This window comes from Doryrhamphus excisus, chromosome 18 (assembly GCF_030265055.1).
Source record: "Doryrhamphus excisus isolate RoL2022-K1 chromosome 18, RoL_Dexc_1.0, whole genome shotgun sequence".
NCBI classification, from domain to species: domain Eukaryota; kingdom Metazoa; phylum Chordata; class Actinopteri; order Syngnathiformes; family Syngnathidae; genus Doryrhamphus; species Doryrhamphus excisus.
In genome coordinates, this window is record NC_080483.1 from 9,478,049 (window position 1) to 9,502,427 (window position 24,379).

The 24,379-nt window shown below is 39.6% G+C and overlaps 3 protein-coding genes across 7 annotated transcripts in view; 2 read left to right on the plus strand and 1 right to left on the minus strand.

Annotated features, from left to right (window-relative positions):
* The first annotated feature begins 349 nt into the window (after nucleotides 1–349).
* Nucleotides 350–9,337, plus strand: utp3 (UTP3 small subunit processome component). 2 transcript variants are annotated; one of them, XM_058055614.1, is made up of 17 exons: nucleotides 350–524; nucleotides 701–785; nucleotides 1,386–1,442; nucleotides 1,516–1,572; nucleotides 1,639–1,771; nucleotides 1,846–1,914; nucleotides 2,764–2,885; nucleotides 2,950–3,111; nucleotides 3,184–3,252; nucleotides 4,546–4,586; nucleotides 4,667–4,763; nucleotides 5,369–5,437; nucleotides 5,693–5,830; nucleotides 5,899–6,041; nucleotides 6,130–6,196; nucleotides 6,436–6,543; nucleotides 6,619–9,337. In XM_058055614.1, exons 1-17 carry the CDS (start codon nucleotides 508–510, stop codon nucleotides 6,706–6,708), a joined length of 1,524 nt encoding a protein of 507 aa, XP_057911597.1. In that variant the 5' UTR covers nucleotides 350–507; the 3' UTR covers nucleotides 6,709–9,337. The 2 variants fall into 2 exon arrangements, with proteins under 2 accessions (XP_057911597.1, XP_057911598.1); XM_058055615.1 differs by lacking the exon at nucleotides 5,369–5,437 and having other exon boundaries at nucleotides 6,619–9,329.
* Nucleotides 6,765–11,664, minus strand: ppcs (phosphopantothenoylcysteine synthetase). 4 transcript variants are annotated; one of them, XM_058055619.1, is made up of 5 exons: nucleotides 11,545–11,663; nucleotides 9,253–9,345; nucleotides 8,158–8,683; nucleotides 7,982–8,085; nucleotides 6,776–7,841 (listed from the first exon to the last, which is right to left on the minus strand). In XM_058055619.1, exons 3-5 carry the CDS (start codon nucleotides 8,675–8,677, stop codon nucleotides 7,515–7,517), a joined length of 951 nt encoding a protein of 316 aa, XP_057911602.1. In that variant the 5' UTR covers nucleotides 8,678–8,683; nucleotides 9,253–9,345; nucleotides 11,545–11,663; the 3' UTR covers nucleotides 6,776–7,514. The 4 variants fall into 4 exon arrangements, with proteins under 4 accessions (XP_057911599.1, XP_057911601.1, XP_057911600.1 ...); XM_058055616.1 differs by having other exon boundaries at nucleotides 6,765–7,841; nucleotides 7,982–8,683; nucleotides 11,545–11,664; XM_058055618.1 differs by having other exon boundaries at nucleotides 6,765–7,841; nucleotides 7,982–8,698; nucleotides 11,545–11,664.
* The window catches only part of foxj3 (forkhead box J3), a 133,660-nt gene continuing 119,941 nt past the window's right edge, over nucleotides 10,661–24,379 (plus strand). The window contains exon 1 of the mRNA XM_058055612.1: nucleotides 10,661–11,006. The gene's annotated coding sequence lies outside the window, so the exon portion shown is untranslated. The remainder of the gene's footprint in view (nucleotides 11,007–24,379) is intronic.

Below are 24,379 nucleotides of genomic sequence, written 5' to 3' on the forward strand. Positions count from 1 at the left end.
GCCGTAAGCATTGAAGTAAGAAGGTGTTCACCACTAATTAATGATAATGAATGATGATGATGATGACGGCACAGCGCGAGCCAACACTTTAAACTTGAAAAACATGCTTCTAATTTACTTCCTGCAAACATTTACTTCCTTTAAACATCTATGCAGAGGTTCCACTCAACAGCATTACCTTTCCTTTGGATGTGGTGCCATCAGCGGCTTTTATGATTAATAATAATATATTTGTAAATTATTCCAACGAGTAAATGAAAAAAAAAAACTTTTTAAAAAAATAAAAAGCACAAATGAAATGTAATTTCCTTCTCGTCCGGAAGGTGGTGATATTCAACTCACGATGCTCTTTATTAAGACGCCGAAGAAGACGTTGCGGAAGCACATGGTGGTCCTTAGAGTTGTGGAAGTGTTTACTACTCGGCTGTCTACACATTAAATAGCATAACAAAACATTTATAGTAAACATATTTAGGATCGTTTTATCTACGCTCTTTTACCTCCAAAATGGCTCGCGCTAAAAGGTGAGTTTAGCTAATGTTAACGTCAACAAAAAGCTAGCTTCACTAACATGGTAACGTACTTCTATGTTCCTTTATTTTATGCCATTTAAATCGTCACAACAACCAGTGAGGCCTGCTAAGGAATAAGATAAGAGTGTAATCTCATGTTTGCATTCTGTGTGTGTTACTGTCCATAGGGGTAAACGGCTCCAGAAGTCGAACAAAGAGCAATATCACGAAGATGACCCAGAAGCCTACAAAAACATGCCTGTCCCCGATAAAGTAAGACCCACGTTTTAATCATTACTATGTTCATTATTATTATTTTGCGATGTCATAAAGTTTTGATTAATCCTATCCGTCCAAGCTTGACGTGAACAATAATTTGAGACCACATTCACTTCTCTGCCCCAAATACTATACTAGTATTTAATATATTAAATACTAGGTTTTACAAGCTTTTTTAAATTTTATTTTTTTCTTTGTTCTTTATTATAAATTTTTTAATATATATTTTATTACAAACTTCAATTACAAGGTTTCACAAGCTATTCGGCTCGTCTTTTGAAACTAAAATGCTAACATCCGGTCCTAGCTAGTATTGTTGGAAACTCTGCTTGTACTGTTACTCGAAAGGAAAACTTTACATTGATAAGCCATACATTGAATTATTTCACTTATGTGCAATGCTTGCTCTTTTTGCGAAAATCTGAAATCTGTCTTTTTTTTTTTGAACCCATCAAATTTTCCCCCATAAATTCACTCCAGCAGAAAATGTTTCCATTTAACAATTTCTGTCATATTTTTAAGTCCGAAAGATGATAATTGTTTGCCTTTTCTGTTTATTCATTCATGAATGGAACCTTTCGTATCTCACTTTAGACGTCCTCGGAGTACATAAAGGATAAAATTGACGAGTTTCATGATGCAAAGATTGCGGTAAGTTTTTAATCAAATCTTGGACGCAATACGGCGCTGGATTATGTGCTGACACTTGGATTTTTCCACGTAGAAACTTTTGGCCAGTGGAGTTGACATGGCGAGCGATGAAGAGGATCTGGATGATGAGGTGGGATTCCTGTTTTAGTTTGACCTGGATGTCATGACATTAGTTTATGAGACAAGACTTCTGCAGGAGGAGGTGATGGCCCTGGAGACTGATGATACTGATGATGATGAGGAGGAGGATGTTGATGAAGAAGAAGAGGATGAGGACGATGATGAAGGGACCGACATGGAGAGTGATCTCGAGGGAAAGCAAGACAATGGTTAGATGTCAGAGTGTGAGGTTGTCTAAAGTGATAAAGGTTTATTTGAACAATGGTGTTGTTTTCCACCTCAGAGCTTCCCAGTGATTTAGCATGGGGCACCAAGAAGAAGATGTTCTACGACTCGGACTATGTGACAACAAGTAAGCATAACATGCAGTTGTCTTCAAAATTATATAGCAAAGTGTTTTAAAAGTGTGAAAAATACTTCATGGTTTTCATTTATATTCCAAGTAAAAGTATGAAGAAAAATACATTTTTAATGTAAGTTTAGTATCCTAACTAATTGCTCTTGGTTAAAATAAATAGTATTTCAGTATAATATGTTACATAGTCTGGCTACTGTTGGTATTAACTACATGAGGTGTCATACTAGCAGTAAATTCGGCAATGTCTGAAAAACCCGACTCAAAGTTTTTGGACTTGATTTACTTCTGAGATAAACGTGGCTAAATCTAATTTATTTTGATAACATGAACTGAACACCAATTGATAACTGCTGATTAACTAAAGCGTTCAGGATATTTCACGATATTGTTTTACATCAAAATTGCATCTGTGTTGTACAATGTGCATAAAATATGTATATTTTGAAAATATTTAAGTTGCACTTTATCTGTCAAGAAATAAACAAATTTCTTAAGACATCAAGTGATTGAATATCTTATGAAAAAGAAGCATCAATTAATGTTAATTAAAAATAAAAAAAATAAATTAAAGTATCAATTAAAACAACAAAGTTTATTTTTGAAACGCAAATGTCAGCTTTACAGACCATCTACAATTCGCTCTAATTGAGTCATCGCCTGTTCATTTTTTTCTTGAGTGGGGTTTAATAAAAGGGCAAGTTGTATTTATTTATTCAAGTGGATATCACATATATATTATATTGGCTATTGCTGACTATGCCTGTTTATAATAGCACGGCTATTGAAGATATCCTGCCATGTTACTATGCTAGCATCTGATGCATTTTCATTGTATTGTGATAGAAGGTAAAACGCACGAAGAGCTGGAAGCAGAGGAACAAGAGGAGGAAGAAGAGGCCAAAAATATCCAAAAACGCTTAACGGAAAACCTGACCGAGGAGGATTATGACTTCACCTTTTTTCAGGTATTTACCAGCATTGACTTATTGCCATAAATAAATAAATGACTTTTTTTTTTGTGAAAACAAGGAGTTTCCTGCGACAGCAGAGGAGAAGAGCGATGAGAAAGTTGTGGGAAAGGAGGAGAGGATCGTTAAGGACCTGAAACAGATGTCCCAGAAGGAGAAAATGAAGCTGCTGAAGAAGGAATCGCCAGAGCTCCTTGAACTCATTCAGGACTTCAAGACAAAGGTACACGGAGATGAATGAATGTACACTTAATGGTGTCATGAGATGGGCGGCACTAAATGATGTGGTTTTCAGCTCACAGAAATGAAGGAGTTGCAGCCCCTCCTACAGATGGTCAAGGATGGAAAGATCCCACCAGGAAAGGTAACTTCTGTTATTTTTATGCATGTGCAAAGCAAAGGGCAGTTTTATTTCAACCATATAGGACTTCCTTAAGCTGTGATATTTTGTTGTTAAATACACATCCCCATAAATTATTAATAATAGGGGTGCACCAATTACAATTACTGATGTCTGACCAATCCCGAATTAGTGCGGGTACACGGGTTCCTTGACATTCACCATGGCTTGCTCCCTTTCTCCCGACGGAAGCAGAAAATCTCATAAAGCAAAATAGCAAATAATAATCCAAATAGTACATTAATACCTATAAACTCTGTATCATCATTACTTGCTCGTAGCTTCAACAGCGTGTGAACTTCTAATTTCCCCTCAAGCACAAAGCCATCCGGGTAATGTAGTACACATCCACAACCAACACAATTAACAGCTCAGAAAACACTGTGATGGTGAATCCATTGAAATTGTAGGTGAAATTGACTGAGTGAAATTGTGTAAATATCATCAGACTGTGTAACTCTCATCTATATATATATATATATATATATATATATATATGGCATGTGTATTTTATATATAGTATGTGGAAATTATGATTGCAACATCTGAAACCCTTTATGTACAATAATTGACATGAATGATGACAAATGTTGAAATAATGGCAGTGGGTGTAGATGAACATGATGATAATGTGTAATGGGCATTGGATTAACTATTCGTTTCCATTAATGGTAATGATTTTATTTCATTTGAACATGCATCAGATTACAATTGAATGCATCACATAATCAGTTCACAGTTCCACATGTCCAAAAGGAGTAGGAAGAAGCAAAGCTTATTAAATCCTACCCCTCCATCTGGTACTTTTACAATCAGTAACTGTTACATTTGTTCACTTCCTGCTTTCCATAATACAGTTTAAGTTTTTTTTTTTTAAATAATGTACCTCGTACCGAAGTATGAGGTGATATGATGGTGACTTATGGTGACTATTGATTGATACAAGGGATGAGATCAACTAGATCCAGGACGTTAGCCTGGTCTGGTAAAGGCTAACGCCACAGAATAAATCACCATGGTAACTTATGTCAGAACATATTCCACTTTCCAGCAGCTAACGTTTGTGTAGCCGGATCACGGATAAATTGAGCTAGGATAACCAAGATATCCCTTAATCCCTGGTTATCCTGGTTATATGCAATAGGACCCCTGATTTGAACCTATTACCAAAAATAAAGTGCAAATAAAGACTTCATGGTTGCTACCTGTGCTTTATTTACATCAAACTAAAACATTTGGCTTGCTTGTTTCCAAAAGGGTGCCGCCTACCTGAAGACCAAACGTCAGCTTTATCTCAAGTAAGTAGTAAAGTTGTGCTCAGGTCTTCACAAGTCCTTCACTTTTCCTCACGACTGCGTTTACCGCTTTCCTGCCACAGTTACTGTACCAACATCAGCTACTACTTGGTGCTCAAAGCCAAACGAATCCCCGCTCACAATCATCCAGTGATCGAACGACTGCTTGCCTACAGAAATGTAAGTCCTCCGCTGTAACAAATGCCATACCCTTATTTAGCACTACTTAATAATAAATACTAAGTCCCTCGCCGCAATAGGCACATTTTTACTTGGACATGTGACACCCCACCGTATGGCATGCTAGATGTCACACATGCCATCTGTAAAGTTGCAATGGAGTTTCTACAAAATTGAATTTAGAAAAGACTGAATTTTTGGTGGGCTGCACAGCGGTCGAGTGGTTAGCGCGCAGACCTCACAGCTAGGAGACCAGGGTTCAATTCCACCCTCGGCCATCTCTGTGTGGAGTTTGCATGTTCTCCCCGTGCATGCGTGGGTTTTCTCCGGGTACTCCGGTTTCCTCCCACATTCCAAAAACATGCTAGGTTAATTGGTGACTCCAAATTGTCCATAGGTATGAATGTGAGTGTGAATGGTTGTTTGTCTATATGTGCCCTGTGATTGGCTGGCGACCAGTCCAGGGTGTACCCCGCCTCTCGCCCAAAGACAGCTGGGATAGGCTCCAGCACCCCCCGCGACCCTTGTGAGGAAAAGCGGTAGAAAATGAATGAATGAATGAATTTTTGGTAAATACAATATGTTTTTATTGTTATCCTCACTAGAGTCACATGGGTGTGCTGGAGCCTATCCCAGCTGACTTCAGGACAAGAGGCGGTGTACACTCTGGACCGGTTGTTATTTTATTGTCATTTGCAGGGAAAAAATGCATTTTATTATTTAATATTAGAAAAAAAACATTTGTCTTAAATATATTTTAATGTCTAATGCATTTTTCTAATATAATTCTTAAGATGTTGCATACTTTTGAGCAATAAATGCTCTCCGCCACTATGAGGGATGATATTTTATTTGGTTGACTAGATTCAATATCACTAATCCTATGCAGACAGGTCATTTCTCCATCCTCGTTGTTTGCTTACCTGTAGCTCATCAATGGACTGAGTGCAGTTGATGCCCGCCTAGCGCCGCAGTATCGCAAGCTGCTGGCCGCTAAGGAAAAAGACAAGCTCACCAGCAGACCAACACCGGAGAAGAAGGCTGGAGTCTCCACTAAGGAGGACGCGGTAAAATAAATATATTCTTTGCTTGGAGCTAACGTGGAAGCAGAAAGCTAATGTGCATGTTGCTGCAGGATGAAGAAGAAAACACAGCGCCAGAGACAGAGGAAGCACCGTCAGATTCTGACCTGGACGAGGAAGCAGCGTTGAACTTTTACAAACAAGTGGAGGAGAGGATGATGTTGAAGATTAAGAGGAAGAAGAATAGAGCTAAAGAGTGAGTAGATTATATATATATATATTTTTTTTAAAGTTTGCCAAGTTGAAAGAGCAGAGGAATGTGAAGGATTGTCCCATCCTTGCAGGGTGGAGGAACAAGTTGATGAGGAGGAAGAAATGGATCCAGAAGCTAAGAGAAGCATCACATACCAGGTACCGACACTCCCATGTGTAGCCTTTGCAGTTTATTGCTTAGATTATGGGTATTTTTTTTCTATATTTTTGTTAGAATTTTAAGTTTTACTATAAAAATGGAGGGATGCCTGGTGGACTACATTATGGTTCTGCATTTGTAGTTTTTGAGTGTCAAAAAGCCTCGTGAAAGGATTGTATCCCTGGGTCTAGTATGAACATTTTGCCACTAAGGGTTTTAACAATCAATGTGTCCCCAGATGGCCAAGAATAAAGGTCTTACCCCCAAGAGGAGGAAGATCGACCGCAACCCCCGAGTCAAACACAGGGAAAAGTTCAGGAGGGCCAAGATTCGCAGAAAGGGCCAGGTGAGCGTTCCGTTCAGAGATTTAAAAATTTTTTTTTAAATTCTGTCAAATACTGACTTTGTGTATGTGGACCAGGTCCGTGATGTGCGTCGGGAGGAGACGAGATACAGCGGAGAACTGTCCGGCATTCGTGCAGGAGTCAAGAAGAGTATCAAGCTTAAGTAACCGCACACCGCTGCATTTTTTTTTTCTGATCATGTAAAACATGCTGATTCATTGTGGGGCACTAAAAAGAATATACTTAGAATAGACACAATTTAAAATACTGTATTACATGCTGTCCATGTACACAAACTTCATAGTATCATTCATTGAACATCATGTCAAACCATTACAGTCATATGATTATTAATTAGTCATGTTTCAAGAAATATACTGTAATGACCTAAAATGTACAGTCACATTATATTCAACTTCTCATCATGTGAATCAGAGCTTTTATTCCTGTCAAACACCAGCGACCTCAAAGGTTGAACAAGTTAGCAAAGAATTCTGATGCTCATTCTAAAGTAATTGTGAACAGTGACACAGAGTCATGAAACAGTGATTAAGTAAAATGCAATATTGATCATGTTTTCGTCTTAACAGGGACCTAATATTCTTTTTCCACTTTTCTGACCTATAAATGTAGTTAGAATGTTGTATTCTTGTGTTAAAACGATGCCAAAGTTTCAGATAATGAGCTTTGCGCATTTGGAAGTGAGTCCTGAAAGTTTAAGGTGGCTCCAAACTCTGTTTTAATTTTAAAATAATTAATAGCCACTGTGGGATGCCACTAAGGGTTGTCTGATATTCGGGTCAATATGGTACCGATTGGCTTGCTGCCATGTAATAACATTCTTACTTTGCTTCAAGATATTACCAACTTTGATACAAAAGTTGCATAGATTTATCGATTGACATGATTGATTTTAGTAATCAATTAATTATCCCTACCACAGATACAGACCAAATCGAAACTCCAATAATGATCAACCCGCTTGCTGTGTAATAAACTGGCCGTGCGCAGTTGTCAAATTAGTCACTATCCTCTCCTCGATCTCCACCTCATTCTTCATGTCCTCTTTGGAGAGCACTACCTCATCCTGGGTGCTCGGGGTCACAACCACAACGTAACCCCGCCTGGAGTCCAGAACATTGGCTACGACCACCTGGTGCCTGTAGGTATCCAGCGCTCTTCGAGCCTTCTCCAACAGGATGGAGGAGTCTGTCTCCAGTTTGAAGGATATGACAAAAGCCTGCGGTGCCCAGTCCTTCACCAACGGGGACAGGATTTTGGGAACCATATTCATGGTTAGCTGCAGGAAGGAGGATAAGGACCAAAGCCATGTTAGTCACTTTAATGCTAATGCTGCAGAAGAACGTAAACAGGTTTTCTTGCCATGACTATGACAACATTAAGTTGTATTTGTAATTTTCTATGTGTGGAAAAACTCACTTGAAGAGGTCCATTTGAAGACTGGATTTTGTGCTCGGGCATTTCCGATGCTGGGATGTAGAAATCCGACACTGCTGCAGCCAGGTAAAACATAGCCTTCGATCCTGCGTTGCAGAGCAAACTCGCTATGAGCAACATGCCAACAATGCAGCCACTTCTACAGACTGTATGTCTACCTATGGTGCTGAGTGCCTGCGCTGCTGCTTTAAGTAAGTGCAGATACTCCGACAGGGTGCTAAAGTCAATGGGGAGAAGTAGTTGGCTATTTGTTACGTCCTGGTAGCGCTTTAGCACTTTGGTGATGTTTGGGAGCACCTGCTGGTTCACCACCACATCACCAGAGTTGCTTGCACTGAACTGCAGGGTGTCCAGCATGTTGACAGTGGAGAACATGCGAGTGTACGGATACATTGAACGATGCCGGTGCAGGAAAATGACAGCATAGCCGGAGTCGAGAAAATACTCGGCCGACGACGCTCCCCTCCTTCCGCTGCTGAAGTTGTCGAGGAATCGAACGGTACGCGACTCCAGGGGGACTTTGGTGCCCCCGGATGTGATGAGAACCACGCGGCGACCAGCCTCTGCGTGACGCTGGGCAAAAGCAGCCATCTTGTCCTTGACCTCTTTCACGTGAGCGGGAGCGGTGAACTCTTCGGCTAGCTTCCCATCAATGGAGGATATTCTGGGTTCGGCCATGGCCTACTAAGGAGAGGGCAGCTGTGTTAGAATGGACACTCATTAGGAACTAAAGATTACAAACAGGTCCCATAATAATGCAGTACTTGCACACAAATACAACAATGCACTTTAACACTCCCAACCCTGGCTGATTTATTGATACAGCTCTTGCATTCATTCCATGTTTGCTCTTTTATTATTCATTGACAGCCATACTATATACAACATATATGACGCCATTCAATATCTAGTTAATTACTATAAAGACAATGCCAAAAGGGAGGCACTTCACTAGTTTTACACTACCACATAAATATATATATGTACTAATATTGCAGTAGTACGTTTTATCCTAAAAAGTATTTGAAATACCCCTAACTTTTTTGTGAGTAGTGTACAATACTCGCACAAAATAAAGCACAGTTTCATTTTCGAAAACAAGCTAAGTCATAGCAAAACCGAGTCATGTCACGCGGTGCATTGTGGCTTTAACAACCAAGCGCAATGCTGCTAAATGTTTTATCAACAAATTTGAAATGCTGTAACTACAATTTACTTGTGCAAGTAATAAAAACATTATGACAAAGTCTTACTTTTTAAATTCCCAGATGAACTGACAGACAGCCGAACACCGCTTCTTGACAACTTCTGAACCACTTCCGGGACCTGGTGAGATTTCTTCTTCGCTTAATAAATACACAGACATATTAAGTGAGCGCCCCTACCGGCTATCTTTGGTACTATGTCCTAAAACAGTTTTCCTTTATTAGACTCCAGCATACCCGCACAGTGAGGATAAGCGGCATAGAAAAAGGATGGATGGTTTTCCTTTATTATTTATCCCCCCTTTGGGTGAATCTATACATGGTAATTATACATTTAAAAAATATATCGTATGAATATGTATTTACCCAATAAATCCAACAAAACGTTAAAAAAAGTTGGTTTAAAAAAAAAGCTAGGTAGATAATCCACTTAATTGCATTTCAATGCTGTGACCTGATGTGGCTTACATTTCTATGGCTCGAAAAACTGATCCTGTAATTAACCAGGAGGGAGCGCTGTTGCATTACAGACTAGACAGCACGGCAACAACCTGTTTCTCACTCTTTGTTTCATGCACTGCATGGAACTTACATCAATGAATTAATGTTCCATCATGCATGGCCAAGAAAAACTGACTGTTTACAGTTAACAGTTTACATGTAGAGCACAGGATGAGAATATATTCAATATATTTAACATTGAGCAGGTTTTTCGTTTTTTTTAAAGGAGAGAACACACTTAGTGGTGTATGTATGAATAAAAAGAATACATATAAAGAAAATTGTTTTGGACAGTTATTGACCTGTAAACTATTTTGTTCATCTAATTAACAAAAGCATAATTCAAAACAGGATACATTTTTATTAATGATGGACTGGTTTATATTAGGGATGCACGACAAACGAGTGGTTAGCACGCAGGCCTCACAGCTAGGACACCTGAGTTCAATTCCACCCTCGGAGACCCGAGTTCAATTCCACCCACCCCGCACCCTCTGTGTGGAGTTTGCATGTTCTCCCCGTGCATGCGTGGGTTTTCTCCGAGTACTCCGGTTTCCTCCCACATTCCAAAAACATGCTAGGTTAATTCTACTCTAAATTGTCCATAGGTATGAATGTGAGTGTGAATAGTTGTTTGTCTATATGTGCCCTGTTATTGGCTGGTGACCAGTCCAGGGTGTACCCCGCTTCTCGCTCGAAGACAGCTGGGATAGGCTCCAGCACTCCCTGGGACCCTTGTGAGGATAAGCAGTAGAATGAATGAATATTATTCTAAATTATTTAGATATATCAACGAAATCATTAAATGAGCTTGGACATTTCAAGTTAAAACAATATGGGTGTGAGTATCAATATTACTGTAATGTCCACCCCGAATAGTCATTATAATGTGACACTATGGACTAGTTTCCGTGGCGGCAGGGACGGTGACAAAAAGGCGGCAAAACAACAGATCTTCCCTGCGCGGCGACGTATTTGAAAGTAGATCCGGTCACGAGCGAGCAGAGTCCCGGATGTTGGCTGTGCCGCCGAGAGAGAGGCGAACTAGCGAGAAGGCGGAGAGAAGCTGTGAAGGGACGCCACGGTACCGCAGGCACACACCGGCGAACCTTGCCCGGGACGACAAGCGTCAAGCACTCGGGACAACTCTCCGGTGGTCACCGGCAGACTGAGGTGGAACAGAGGAGGTGAAAAGGCAGAAGACGGCGGGAGCAGTTACTGTGAAACTACCGCGAGGATTACGGAGACCACCGTCAAACAACAACAGCAGCGGCGGCGTCTCTCTCTCTCTCTCTCCCAGAGTAAGTGAGCTTACAAGGGCATGGAAGTTGAACCGAGGCCCGCGAAATGGATGACTTTGTTGGGGAAGTGTGTGTGTGTGGGGTGGGGGGGGTGAACCCGGCTGGCTGCTTGGCAGGCCCCGGTTGACAGCTTTCCGCTCGCCGTGGCAGGGGGGCGCAGGGGGACACCCTCTTTTCCACTCCCGCCTCCTCCCCTTCTTTGCCTGGCTGTGTTTGCTGGAACTCTCAAGTTGACAGCTCCAGAGCTAGCGGGCTAGCAGCCCCGTGCTACAGGTGACAACAAGCGACCTCACAGGCATGGAGGGAGGCAACTTTGACAGCTAGCTAGCCAGTGGAAGCTAACTTTAGCCGTCGTCGGTGTTTGTTTCCTCGCTTCGGGTGTAATGTAGGGACGTACCCTACACCCCCCACCCCCCCAAAAGCCAGCCCTCCAGCAGCTATCGTTAGCTAGCTGTTTGGTATGTGCAGTAGGAAGTGTGTGTGTGTCTGTCTGTGTGTCATTTGGCTTTGCTGTGTGCCCTGGTGGCATTTGACTCACAGCTGTTGCAGCGTGTTTTCTCCACTGTCAATCGTCTTTCCTCCCCTTCCCTTCCTCGCACACTGCAATTGAATTCCTCTTGCACGGAAAGAAATCAGCCTCCTCCTCCATGTGTGGTGTGGACGCTCAACAAGTGCAGCGGTGCATTCGTTGGCTACGCATTGGGTACACCTGCACATTGACACCTGAAAGCAGGCCGGACTAATTAACACGCTTGTTAAAAAATATTATTTTCTAATTTTACCTTGCCAAATAGCTAATATGCCAAATAGCTAATATAGTCATACAGTCAAAAATTAAATCAGAAGCTTTTTATTTACATCAACTGAAGCTCCTCGGTCTACATGACAGCAGTGCTCAGCTCTTTAATGGATGCTCTACCAAAGTCCAAATAAAAGATTCTCTATATGACAGTAGAGCCCTGCTATTTTAAGGACTTACTGCAAGAACCCTCGTCCAAGACCCTCACGATCGTCATTATGACAGTTGTGCTCGGCTATTTCTAAGGACCCACTGCAAAAATGCTCATCGGAGATCCTTAATATCAATTGTTCCAACCTTTTTTGATCCACGGATCAGCTCGTGTTCCAACAAATTTCTGCCGGACCAGGGCCGGGGGAATCCCAACATTATAGCAATCTAATGTCTTTTATTTATGATGTATTGTGCAAAACTAAGTAACAATATCAAATTAAAAGTGCAACATGACAAAAACCCACCATCCGTTTGATGTGTCTGGTAAAAGGCAGTGCACTAGCATGAATTAACTTGAGGTTGTGCACTAACAAATATGCAAATTAGCATGCCATGATGCTATCAAATCTTACCTTTAGGCATTCCCATGTTGTATCAGCAAAGAAAAATGGTAAAAATACAGTTTTTACAGTTTATCTGGGTGAAGTTAGCACACAGGATTGTTGAATAAAGTGGGACGGGTTGCCGCTTGGAACAGATTATATGACAGGAGCACTCTGCTGTTTTTAAGAACAGATTTCCAAGATGCGAATCCAACATCCTCTATGTAATGGTAATGGTTTTATTTCATTTGAACATGCACCAGATTACAATTGAATGCATCACATAATCAGTTCACAGTTTCACATGTCCAAAAGGAGTAGGAAGAAGCAAAGCTTATTAAATCTGGTAGTTTTCCAATCGGTAACTCTTACATTTGTTCACTTCCTGCTTTCCTAATATAATTTAATTTTTTTGTTTTGTTTTTTTATTTGTTATTTTTTTATTTATTTTTTTTTGTCATGTACAGGAGTGCTATGCTGTTTTTAGGAATCTTCTCTAAAAAAATTGTCATTTGTGGTCTGGATATGCCTGGTCTTAAGAGCTCCAATGCAGGAGCTGCAATTGGATAACAACTGAAAGCAACCTATGTAATGAGAAGGTGGCAATGCTGTTTTGATTGACACTTGCCCTTGTCATGGACCAAAATATTAGACATACCTGTGAGGGTGATGCAGTGCAAATACAGTGAACACAGTGCACTAAAGGTGGCAAAGCAGTATATTAGCGTTTTTTAGCTCCTGCATGTAAATGAAGTGATAAGTTGCTTCTATTCCTGTGAACTTGCAATGCTGTATGGGTCTGAGGTTTTATATATCGATCTGTATGCGCCTTTGTTGGCATTTCACGAGAGGAGCGCTTGTGCAAGTTGTATCAATAATGACCGAGTTACAGTATGATGCTAGATGAAGCACTCACTCCCACGTCCATGTTTATTTTTCACTCATAAAGTGGTTTTCATTTATGACTATTTATCATTGTCATAAATCCCAAACCCCCTCACTTCAGACTGAGGAGAAAATGCCCTTAACATGAGTCAGCATCTGCAATGTAAAAGGTCAACCCCGGTTTTGCTTAAAAATAGTATTGCCACCACTCCAGACACACAGCTGGCAATGTTACTTCCGCTTCATTCACCTGTTGTTGCTCCAATTGAACTTTCCCATTATTGCTGCCTTGCTGCCTGTTTGCAAAACTGCATGTTAGATGAATGTTTTTGGAAGCAGCTCTGTGTAATAGAGCCTTGCGGTGGCGTAATAGACTTGGATAACATGCATACATAATATGTGCAGAAATATGAATCACAGCACGCATGCATTTGAAAAATGGTTTTCAGTAAGCATAATTGGAGCAGCATTTTTTCCTTGTTTTCTGGCTCTACTTGTTGTTGTTGGAATTCCTGTTTCTTTCATGGACATGATAACACCTCTGGCTTGTCCATAGCTAGATAAGACTGCTCAGTGTATCCGCCCACCACGTCATGAAGGGTAGCTTGTAAAAAAAAAAATGGTTTTTTAGATAGTCAAGCGTTTCATTTCTTATATTGACATTGTGTATAGTGTAGCTTGTGGTTATTTTTAGGGCTTTATATACTACAGTCACAGAAAAAAATCATTAACCCAACCTTGTTTTTTTAGTTCATTTGGTCACTTTAATGCCCGGCACAACTAAAGGTACATTTGTTTTTACAAATATAATCATCACATCAAAAATAGCTCTTAAGAGTGTATATCTAGCCATTTCTATGGTTTTCTTCATAATAACCAAAGTCACTTATGTTCTTATATCAATAACTGTATGGCACTCTACTGCAAAAAGCAATGTTTCTAGGTATTCCATGTTGCCGTGTTCATTGTATTCTTCAGGAAACATACTTGTAGTGGTACCAGCCATTAAAATTAACAAGAAATTGAAGAAACAAGGCTGGTCTAATAATTTTTTCCATGACTGCACAATTTGTCTGCATGCAGAAGAAACGGTTCTTGAGGGAGTCGAACTGGTGTGAATGAAGCAGACAAACAAATATTAGGTCGAGTTAAGTTAAAATTATATATTATAAATGTTTTGGAAAGGAAAGGTGTATGTAGAACAAAGCATAACAAACAGCAAAAAAAAAAACCCCAATGATTTATCAAATAGAAAACCACAGCTTTTACTTAAGATGCTGAGTGTAAGGTTTTTCTAGCCTCTTCAATCTTCCCGCTTCTTCAAATACCCGCTTCCTTCTTCGTCCTCTGCGTGGGTGTCGTACTCACGTGAGTGATGTAAGCAATTCATCAAAATAGAAAAGACTATATTTTGTAATGGAGGTATTCGAATTATCTGAATAATTGTTGCAGCCATAATTACATTACTGCAACATCTGTTCTCCACTTTTTTTATTGCCGAAACACAAGAGCGAATCAGGAGGGGACTTCATATCAGCTCACTGATGTCATATGACCTCTACAAAGTGACGGCTACGATGTAGGTGACACGCGACCCACACGACCGTGGCGACTACCAGAAAAGAAAAGCGACAGTGATAGTAATCTGCCACTAAAGCATTCTATTGGGCAATGATGCTGTGCACTGGATGATGCTGGATGTCCATGATGGAAAGGAGCCTCCTCAGTGTCCTTGGTTTTGCCGCGGATGTCAGGCTTTCCAGCTCGGTGCCAATGACATAGTCTGCCTTCCTCAACAGTTTTTCCAGGCGTGTGGCGTCCTTCATGAGAGTGCTCCCCAGTCTGGTAGAAGATCTGTAACAGCATACATCTTGCATACATTCCTTTTGACTTTTTCCGGAGTTGACTTTGTTGTGCTGACTCAACAGCGCCTCTGCTGGTTGTTTTGCCTCAATTGCTTTGAGACACCATTCATTAACAATCAAATTTGACACAATTCTTATCTGTCAATCAATTTACAGAGTAATCAATGTCGATTACGGTCTGTCCACCGTTGGAGTAGCGTGGCAGCTCATTAGGAATGCAGCATCTGGCCCCGTCTCCTCACTCAGAGCCGTTTTTTAATTTCTCCCCTTGTTGAAGTGATTATTCAAATGGCCGTCCGTGTGGTACACTTTTCAGACTCCTGGTGGTAGTTGAGCCTGTGGCTGCGTGCATACTCATCACTGACTGTGTGTGTGTGTGTGTGTGTACATGTGTGAGCGTATGGTTGGACAGCACCCAACAGGTACCCTTCTGCAGCAAAACCCTATTAGACCACCACATCTCAGCCCTCAGGCTAAAATCATATTGTGTTACATGATTGGCAGGCAGCAATTTATTCATGAGGATGCCAATATTTCTTTTTACAGCATCTTGTGTAGTGCTGATGCACTCGCTAAAAGACGTATGCTTTATTTATTTTTTGTTCATCTTTTTTTTTTGTTTTTTTGCTACAAATCCAAACCTGGCAAATTTTAAATTCCGGAATGTGAAGTCAGACTCACAGTGTAGCTTTTTAATTTTTAGGGCTGTTAACGTTCTTCACCTTAGAGCAAGGGTGTAAACGCTTTAATATTCTTGGCCTATGGCTGATTAAATATGCTAAAACAATCCAGTGTAGGTCAAGATATGCCAAGCAGAAATATAGTTGTAGAATTAAAATAATCAAATAATTTTTTTTAATTCTTAGTGTTAATGAAATATTTTGATTGAGAATTAGAATTCTTTATTTCAGTAATTAATTATTTTAAAATTTTAATTCCAAATTAATGTGATGTTTTGACAGTTTTAGAATTGGGTTCAAGAAGCTGTGTCATCTATAATTCATATTGAATTAATGAATGAATTATTTCTTAATTTGCAGGGGATTAGTACACAAATACATCTGGCAAATTTTGTTTCCTCAGATAAGGTAAGTCAGATACAATGTAATAATCAGCAAATGCTGAAACAAATAATGATTGATTGATTAGTGTGAGTTGACAGTCAGTTAAAAGCAATGATGATTTTTCTCATGTTCTAAACGTCCATCATAATGTTCTGAGGCAATCTTAATTTAATATTTATTAATGACATGAATTATATCTTCTTATCGTATGCCGTAGGACAATAAAAGGATATTTGAGCTGCAGTCCACCAATGGCCCCCAGGCCAGACTTTGGACACCACCACCTGCTGTTCCTTTCCTCTCAACAAACTTTGCAGAAGACTGGACTATTTTTGAAAAGAAACGTGACTTAAAAATAAAAAACATTTTTTGCTCCCGTTGAGGCCTCAAGAATGAGTGAGAGGCTCAGTCTTCATTAGCAATGCTGTTCCTCCTCCTCCTTCACTAGAATGCAGATGAGCTATGGAACCATTCATCTGCTCGGAATTGCCTCCCTGATTCCAATTTGAATCTTGTTTGCAGTCACGTTGTGTGAGCACACTTCTCTGTGTTAAAGAAGTCTCTTCATTGGAACGATCAGAGAGGATAATTGCACTTAAATGAACCTCATTTAGTGTTGGTCGGAGCAATTATTGTAACTGCAGTTTTTGGCATTTTTATGTATATTTTTAGTTTTTTGGACTGGACCATCCAGTCCGATCAGTATCGGGTTTTGATGCCAGCATAAGGAATGTATCGGAAATTTTTGATCCATGTGAGGGGTCCTCTGTGTCCACTATGGGGGGTCGGACCAACAGAAATTTATAATAGGACAATAAAAAGGGAACTTTCGTAAAATGTGGAATCTTGCGGAAGTTGACACAATGTGAATGAAGTGCTGTCGTAGTGAGGAGAAGGAACGTATTTCCTCAGCGGAGAGCTCAACCTTGGCCGATTCCTATTAGGCGGCATGCGGAAGTGCATGACCGAGAAGCTTTTGGGGTTAGCTTAGTTTAGCAGCGCATGCTAGTGTGGCAGTGTGTATGTGACTCAGGCTGTATGAGTGTGTTTACACTGTGTTCTGATTTACGACTTGTAAATAATGGAAGCGAGCGTTTCACAATTCCCGCTGAAATGTTACAATTTGTTGAGGATTTTGTAACAATGTGTGCTTGTGGTGACATCCCATTCAGTTGTTTTGCATTTAATAAATTGACAATTTAGTCACTATGGCCTGAAAATAAGTGTAGAAGTGGGAAAAAAAAACTATTTCAATTCCCGCAATTTTAAAAAGCTGTCCCTCTCAGTAGCGGCCATGTTTGATGATTTAGACAGATTTTTCAAGGCACACAGAAGATTGTGTTCTTGGGCTATGTAGACATGGTATATACCAGGGGTCAGCAACCCGCGGCTCCAGAGCCGCATGTGGCTCTTCAGCCTCTTTGTTGTGGCTCCCTTTGCAATGCTTGAATATTTTTTAACACCACAGTGGGGAAAAAGCATGTCTTTGTAATGAGTTTTAAAAAATCCAACTTTGTGTGAGTCCATGAATGCATCCTGACTGAGTTCTGACTGGTGATTGGATGAGTACAAGGATGAGCAGACAGGATGCTATTCAGTTCTCTCTCACAGGTAAACATTAAGGAAAATACTTTATAAATACTTTTCATACTTTCCCAAAGCTATTTGACAATTCTAAAAAATAAATTAGAGATCATATAAAACAGCGGCATTGGAACTTCAGGTATCAGGTAAGTTTACAGTAATTTACACATATATTTATGTAAGTTTATATTTAATATAATACTAGCAAGAGTACTCCAACTTGTTTTTTTCTTATCTGAACTACTTTGATAGCCCCAAATTCCCTCCAATTTTGTTTTAAACATACTATGTTTTGCGGCTCCAGGCTATTTTTCTTTAGTGAGCAAGGGGGTGAAATGGCTCTTTTCATAATAAAGGTTGCCGACCCCTGGTATATACCAAAAGACAGATTAGACTCTCATCTTTCATCAGGAAAAAAAAAAGATTGCTTCTACCCTTTTTAATCACCAGTAGGAAGTAAGCAAAATATCTGTATCAAAAAGGAAGTCTGTGAAAAGATACACTTCAAGCAGAACTTTCACATTGACACAAATTGAGACATATTTATATATCATAAACTATGCGTTTGGACGCACATGCGTGGGTAACCTTTGCGCTACACGGCGAGATGCCTTCTCTCTTCCTGGTTGCACCAAACATGATTTATTCTACTGTGGAGCTGCATCATCACCTCTTTGTGCCTCTCGCTCAGAAAAACGTAAATGACAGCGCGAGCGGTCGGGTTGAAATTATTTTTATAAATACATCTTGGGTAGCGAATGAGTTAAAATGGAATATGGAAAAAAATCTAATGGAATTAGGGAAAAACTATAATGGATTTCATAGGGCTTTAGTGGTATCAGTTTGTCAACCAATGTAGCTAAAATATTATCAGCAAACATAACCAAAAGAGTTTTAGCGAACACCGCTATCACCACACATGCACTGAATCTGCCCTCCTCACTCACATCACACACACATACACACACATACACACACAAGCACTCCGCCTGATGTGTTCAACACGACACAAAACAGTCGGACATCACATACATTTAGCATTACACAAAACTTGCCTGTAAAGAGGAGTTTATTACAGCCTCATATAAAATCAAATATAACTAGATGCAACAGTTTCAGTAGAAATTCCTTGTGAATGCTGAACTGAAATGCTGTTGAAATGTATGACTGTTGAAATATGTAGAATGAATGTTGAAATGTTGAACTCTATTATGAATGGAGGAATAGTTTGAAAGCTGAAGAGCTTGAGCAAAACTGACATGCTGTTTATGTTGAATGTTACAGACGCTGACTCTGAATGCTATGGAAATGTGCCGAAATGTTGAATGAATGTAGCAATGGTTTTTAATGATTTCTGTTGTTGGAATTTTACTACTGTATGCTAGTATGCTAACATGCTAACAGTTAGCATAAGTGTCTATTTAAAGTCATACATGAGAAAATTGTTAAAATTAAGATATGCCTTTATTCGTCCCTCAGTGGGGAAATTTGTAAAAATGCTTACAATACTAGCTTGCTAACTGCTAAACTGCTGAAAATGGTAAACATACTCAACCTCTGTGAGCCAGGTCCTTAATCCAGTAAGATAAAATTGGGAAAAAATACTTTTAGGGTAGGACTAATCATTTGACATGGTTATAGATCAGTTTGTTTGGGGATTTAGAATAATTACTTTAAAAAAAAAATCAAACTTTCTCTCAATCTCTCTCAAGGCAATTGCAGTTTATTGACATTAATATAAACAACCAGTGGTTACAGCGGTATTACCTGTGTCAGATCCCTGCACCATGACACAGCAGTATGGGCACTGTGGGGGGTCGGACGACATGTCTGAATGGAGGTGTTGCGTTTTCTTCTTCTTGCCGTTGACGGGAGTGGATTAGCAACTAGCTTTGAGTTGCATTACGTTATATATGTTATATGGCAACTCGATCGGCAGCCTATCCCGATCTGAAAATCGGACCAGGACATCCCTATTAGCGATGTTTTTTTTTTTTGTGGTATTAATGTGCGTAGAAGTTGATATCACATGACAAAAGTTGGTGTCCATTTCTCAATTTCTTGACAAAAGTGAACCGAACCTTAGCAGAATTCACTCATAAGTTTGCCCAGACAAGACGGTTCAGATAACGGCGTTTACACTTGAACAAACAAACTGTACTAGCATAGTAAATGCACCACAATGCGTGTAAAAGCATTCCCTGTAGCCATGACATCAAATATTGGCAAGAATGACATTGGCAAAGCGTCATGACAGTGACAGATATTAGAATGGATTTTAATTAGTTTTTTTCCTTTTTTCAGTCCCCTTTTTTCTCCTCCCAAAGATTGGCTTAATTAATTATCTGACAATTAGAGATGCATGCATTGTTTTAAGTAATAATTGAAAAGAAACGATTCTCAAGGTGTGTACTCTTTCTTCCAGCAACAACCCCGAGAGATGTTTTACCATTCATGTTATTCAAGAGACACATTTTTGGAGTTTTGATCAGCTGGGTGCTTTAATCTATTTTTGCTGTAAATTAATGAATTTTTAAAGAGGCCCTCACTCGATTTGGGGTGTCTGTTTTCACACAAGCATCTTCTCAGCCATACGCATTCCCTCCTCAGTAGAACTTTCTGAACTATTTTTATTTCTTTGTTTTATTGCTTATTACTAAAATTTACAGTGTGTACATGCATTATTAAACTAATTATTTTAAAATTAAAATAATGGTTTTAATGTCACTTATTTTTTTTTCCAAATTGGGCCATTGTATGCCAGACAATTAGAATGATTGTAATACATAATACATATATAACATATACGACCGTCGTGAGGATAAGCGGTATAGAAAATGGATGGATGTGTACTGCAGCATATTATTCATATTACAATGAATATAACACCTAATTTTATTTCTAGGGCTGTCAAATGATTAAAAAGTATAATCAGATTAATTTCAGTGAATTGAATTACTTTATAGCACATTGGGAAAGTATTAAAAAAGCAAAAAAAGAGGGTAAGAGGGTGTTGGTAGTGGTGCCCTCATGGTGTCTGTGTGACTCATTACAATCTAAGATGACTCATAAGTGTTGCCGTTAAATTCTCAGAACTTCCTGCGAGTAGATTAGCAGAAACCTTCACATATAAAAACTTTATAGCAAGGATGCTCATTACCTCCATCGTGAGCTACCTACCGGTAGATCACCAAGGTAGTTTGAGTCGATTGCATAAAGTCACTTTGTCTTTTGCATAATCATTTTCAATTCTTGTATATCGGTAATGCTAGCAAATGCTAACTGGATGGAAGACATAACTGTGTGTCCTAATGAACGTTATCCAGCTATTTTGACTGACATATTACCAGTACTTGGGTTATGTATATAACTATTAAGAAATTATGTGTAATATAATTATGATATCAACTACTTTGGTTAACCGTAAACATAAAATGTGAACTCCTAATCATTAATATTTATGATAAATTTCAAAGATTACCGTTTAGATTTTATATAGGTTACACTTTATAGAAAGAGGTAGATCATTTTGACTTCTACCTTACATGCTGAAAAAGTGTGTGCACCCCAAATGTACAAAATGTAAATATGCACTCATTAAAAAAAAAGTTAATATATATTTTTTTCTGTATTAAAAATAGGAGGTAGATCTGTGGGTATCGGTCGTTTTAAAAGTAGCTAGCAGGCTGAAAAAGTGTGAACACCCCTGCTTTATAGTATCCTACTATAGCCATTATGCATAATTAAGTGCTGAATGATAACACACAGGAAAAAAGAGTAATTGAAATGATTAAGAAACTCCTCAACAAATGAGTGTATAGAAAGCATCTTTGGCGATCCGGTTACAAGTGGACAGCTCATTGATTCATAATGAATAATTCTCCATGTCTAAAATGACCGCTTGTGATCTCACTTGACAGCTTTATATGCAAACGATCGCCTACTCTTTGATAAGGAGCCAATGCGTTTGTTCTTTTGTGCCGATGGGAAGCGGCAACGCACCTGCTGAATAGAAAGTCACCCATCTGTAGCGGAAATGAAGTCAAAGCCCAAATCAAAACAGCGTAAATCATCATGAATGTTCTTACGTCCATCGGACATATTCTAAAACAGCCCGATCGACAGACTCAATGCTTCGAGAGGCCTGTGACCTGAGCTTTCTTGACGGCGTTTGGTATCTGGTTTAATCATTACAGCGTCTCTAATGACAAACACATCATTAACCTACAAGGCCAGACCAATCTAGACGCTGGGAATCTGAGCAGAGGTGGGGCATTCCCTCCAGTGACACCAACTTGCTTGACAATGCGGTTTTGTCTGAGTATGAACCATGACAGGGATTTTTTGTTGTTGTTTGTGGTTCATTGTATTTATCTAAAAAAATGTTGTTGTGTGGGATCATGCAAAACAAATTATATATGGGCATTTTTTATTTATTGTTTTCAAACTTGTATTGTGCTAGTCTCTTTGACATGCTTGGATTATAGGTTATCGAGGGCTGATACTGGCACGCGGGGGCATGATACTGGGCCTGATACCAGACAAACCATGTGATGATCTTATTATCACATACTATTTAATCATGAGCTTATTATCACGTACTATTTAATCAAAAGACCATTTTGTTTCCAGAAAATGTTCAGTTTATTACATGTATTATGTCTAAACAGTATAAACACAACAATTACAAAAATATTTCAACAATAATATTTTATCAACAGTCTGACAATTAAAGTTCCATTAATCAAGTTTGGGTTTTTTGGTGACTGGAGAAGCACTAGGCACTAAGCACTCATGTGTTGTTCTCTGATTGGTTGTTTCACGGGCACGATACCAGAGCAGTGCGCTCTGAGTGGACAGCTACGGGGGCTGATACTGGACATGGTTAAACTCAATATTTTATCAGTATCACTGCCCTGGGCTTTGACACAGTATCATTTCGGCCTTTTCCCGTATCATTCATGGGCGGTTTCTAGGGTACAGGGCCTATTAATACTGCAGTGTGTGATAAAGTGCAGTACCACCTTCTACAGGACCAGTAAAATATGCTTGTATGTATATGTACTCAGCTGGGTTCAAGTCCGGATGACTACCTATCTATTACCTTCACCTTCCTGTCCTCAGCACCCACTTGTCATCTTGTTTGGGCTCCTTATGATGTTGGGAAAACTGGGGCTCAAGCTTTTGTCAGAGTACATGTCAGAATTCCTGCTTCCCACAATGAACCACAGCTCTGCAGTATTTAGCCCCAAACCATGATATGACACTGAATGTTGTTTCCATCCATATTATCTTTGGTGTTAATTTGGGTTAACTTTGCCTTGAAAGGAATTACTTGTTCATTCATTTCACCGCTAAGTTTCGTTTCCTTGACAGTGACGTCAGTCTGTATTCAGAATGAATCAATTCTTCGAATTCATATCTTCAGAAAGAAGGTTTGTGGTCAGGATTGGCTGAGGGCGAGAGTTTCTTAAAAAGTGGATCATCAAGCCAACTGTAAGATTAATCCTTGTTTTAGGGTTGTAAATGAATACAATGTATGGTGCGCACCAATTCAGGGTTTGCCATCATAGTCTCCAGTCTATGTGAATGTCTGATAAAGGTGCGTTCACACTTATGTTGTGTTCAGTTAAAACAAGCTGTGGTGCATTTCCGTCTTAGTCTGATTTGTCTGGAAGCATATTCCTTTTTGTGAACTTACGTCTTCTTGGACCAGACCATAGTACTGAACTGCAAATATGAAGACAGCTCTAAGTCGGTCAGTCCAAAGACGACGTCATCGTCGTCGGAGAGCCATGTGATCTGCATGGGCAAGCGCCATGTCCCGACGATGCTGTATCAATTGAACAAGACTGCGGCAGATGTGTTAGACCTCATCATTAAACACTTTATGCCTTCATGTCTTCGTGTCTCCAAGGGCCCCGCATGCTCGGCAGAATCATTGATCAAAACCTCTCAGAACCTCGTCGCCTTAGATGTAGTACTTTTGTGTGCTCTATGCGTGATTCAGAAAACCCCTAACGTAAGCCAAGGATTCTCTTTCTGGATTCGGAGAGAATGTTAATCTCCAGGGACCAGGAAACCCACACACAAGTTATGACTTGCTTTGGCTATATTAACCCAACTCACAAATTTTTTTTCTACTACACTTTCTGCACCATACTCTCAAGTGCTCGTGGTTTAGCACACATCACGTCTGTGGAGAATTCCCAAGAATGCGTCTTGTTACTCAGATGAGTCATAGTTCCTCTGGCTTGCGTGCCTCTCCCTCAGGGTGGATGAATGAATGAATGAATGAACAAATGGGCGGAGCGAGAGGTTAGTCGGATGACAGGACTTGCCGCCAAGGGGACGTGGTCCATGCCAGTTGCTTGGCGTAATTAATCATTGTTTTATTTGTTTTGGGCATTGATGAACATCACACTTGCACAATTCAACGTGTCCGAAAATTAATCGGAAGAGCTTATTTCATCCATTTTGTTCAATTTTCTATTGGGGAGAGAAAGAATTGAGAATAGTGGCAGATGGCTGATGCGGTAATGAAAGAAAAGGAAAGTATAAATAAATAAATAATCAAACATATAATTAAAATAGTTAAAAAATTGCCAGGCATGGCGCATGGCCCAAACATGGGCTGTCC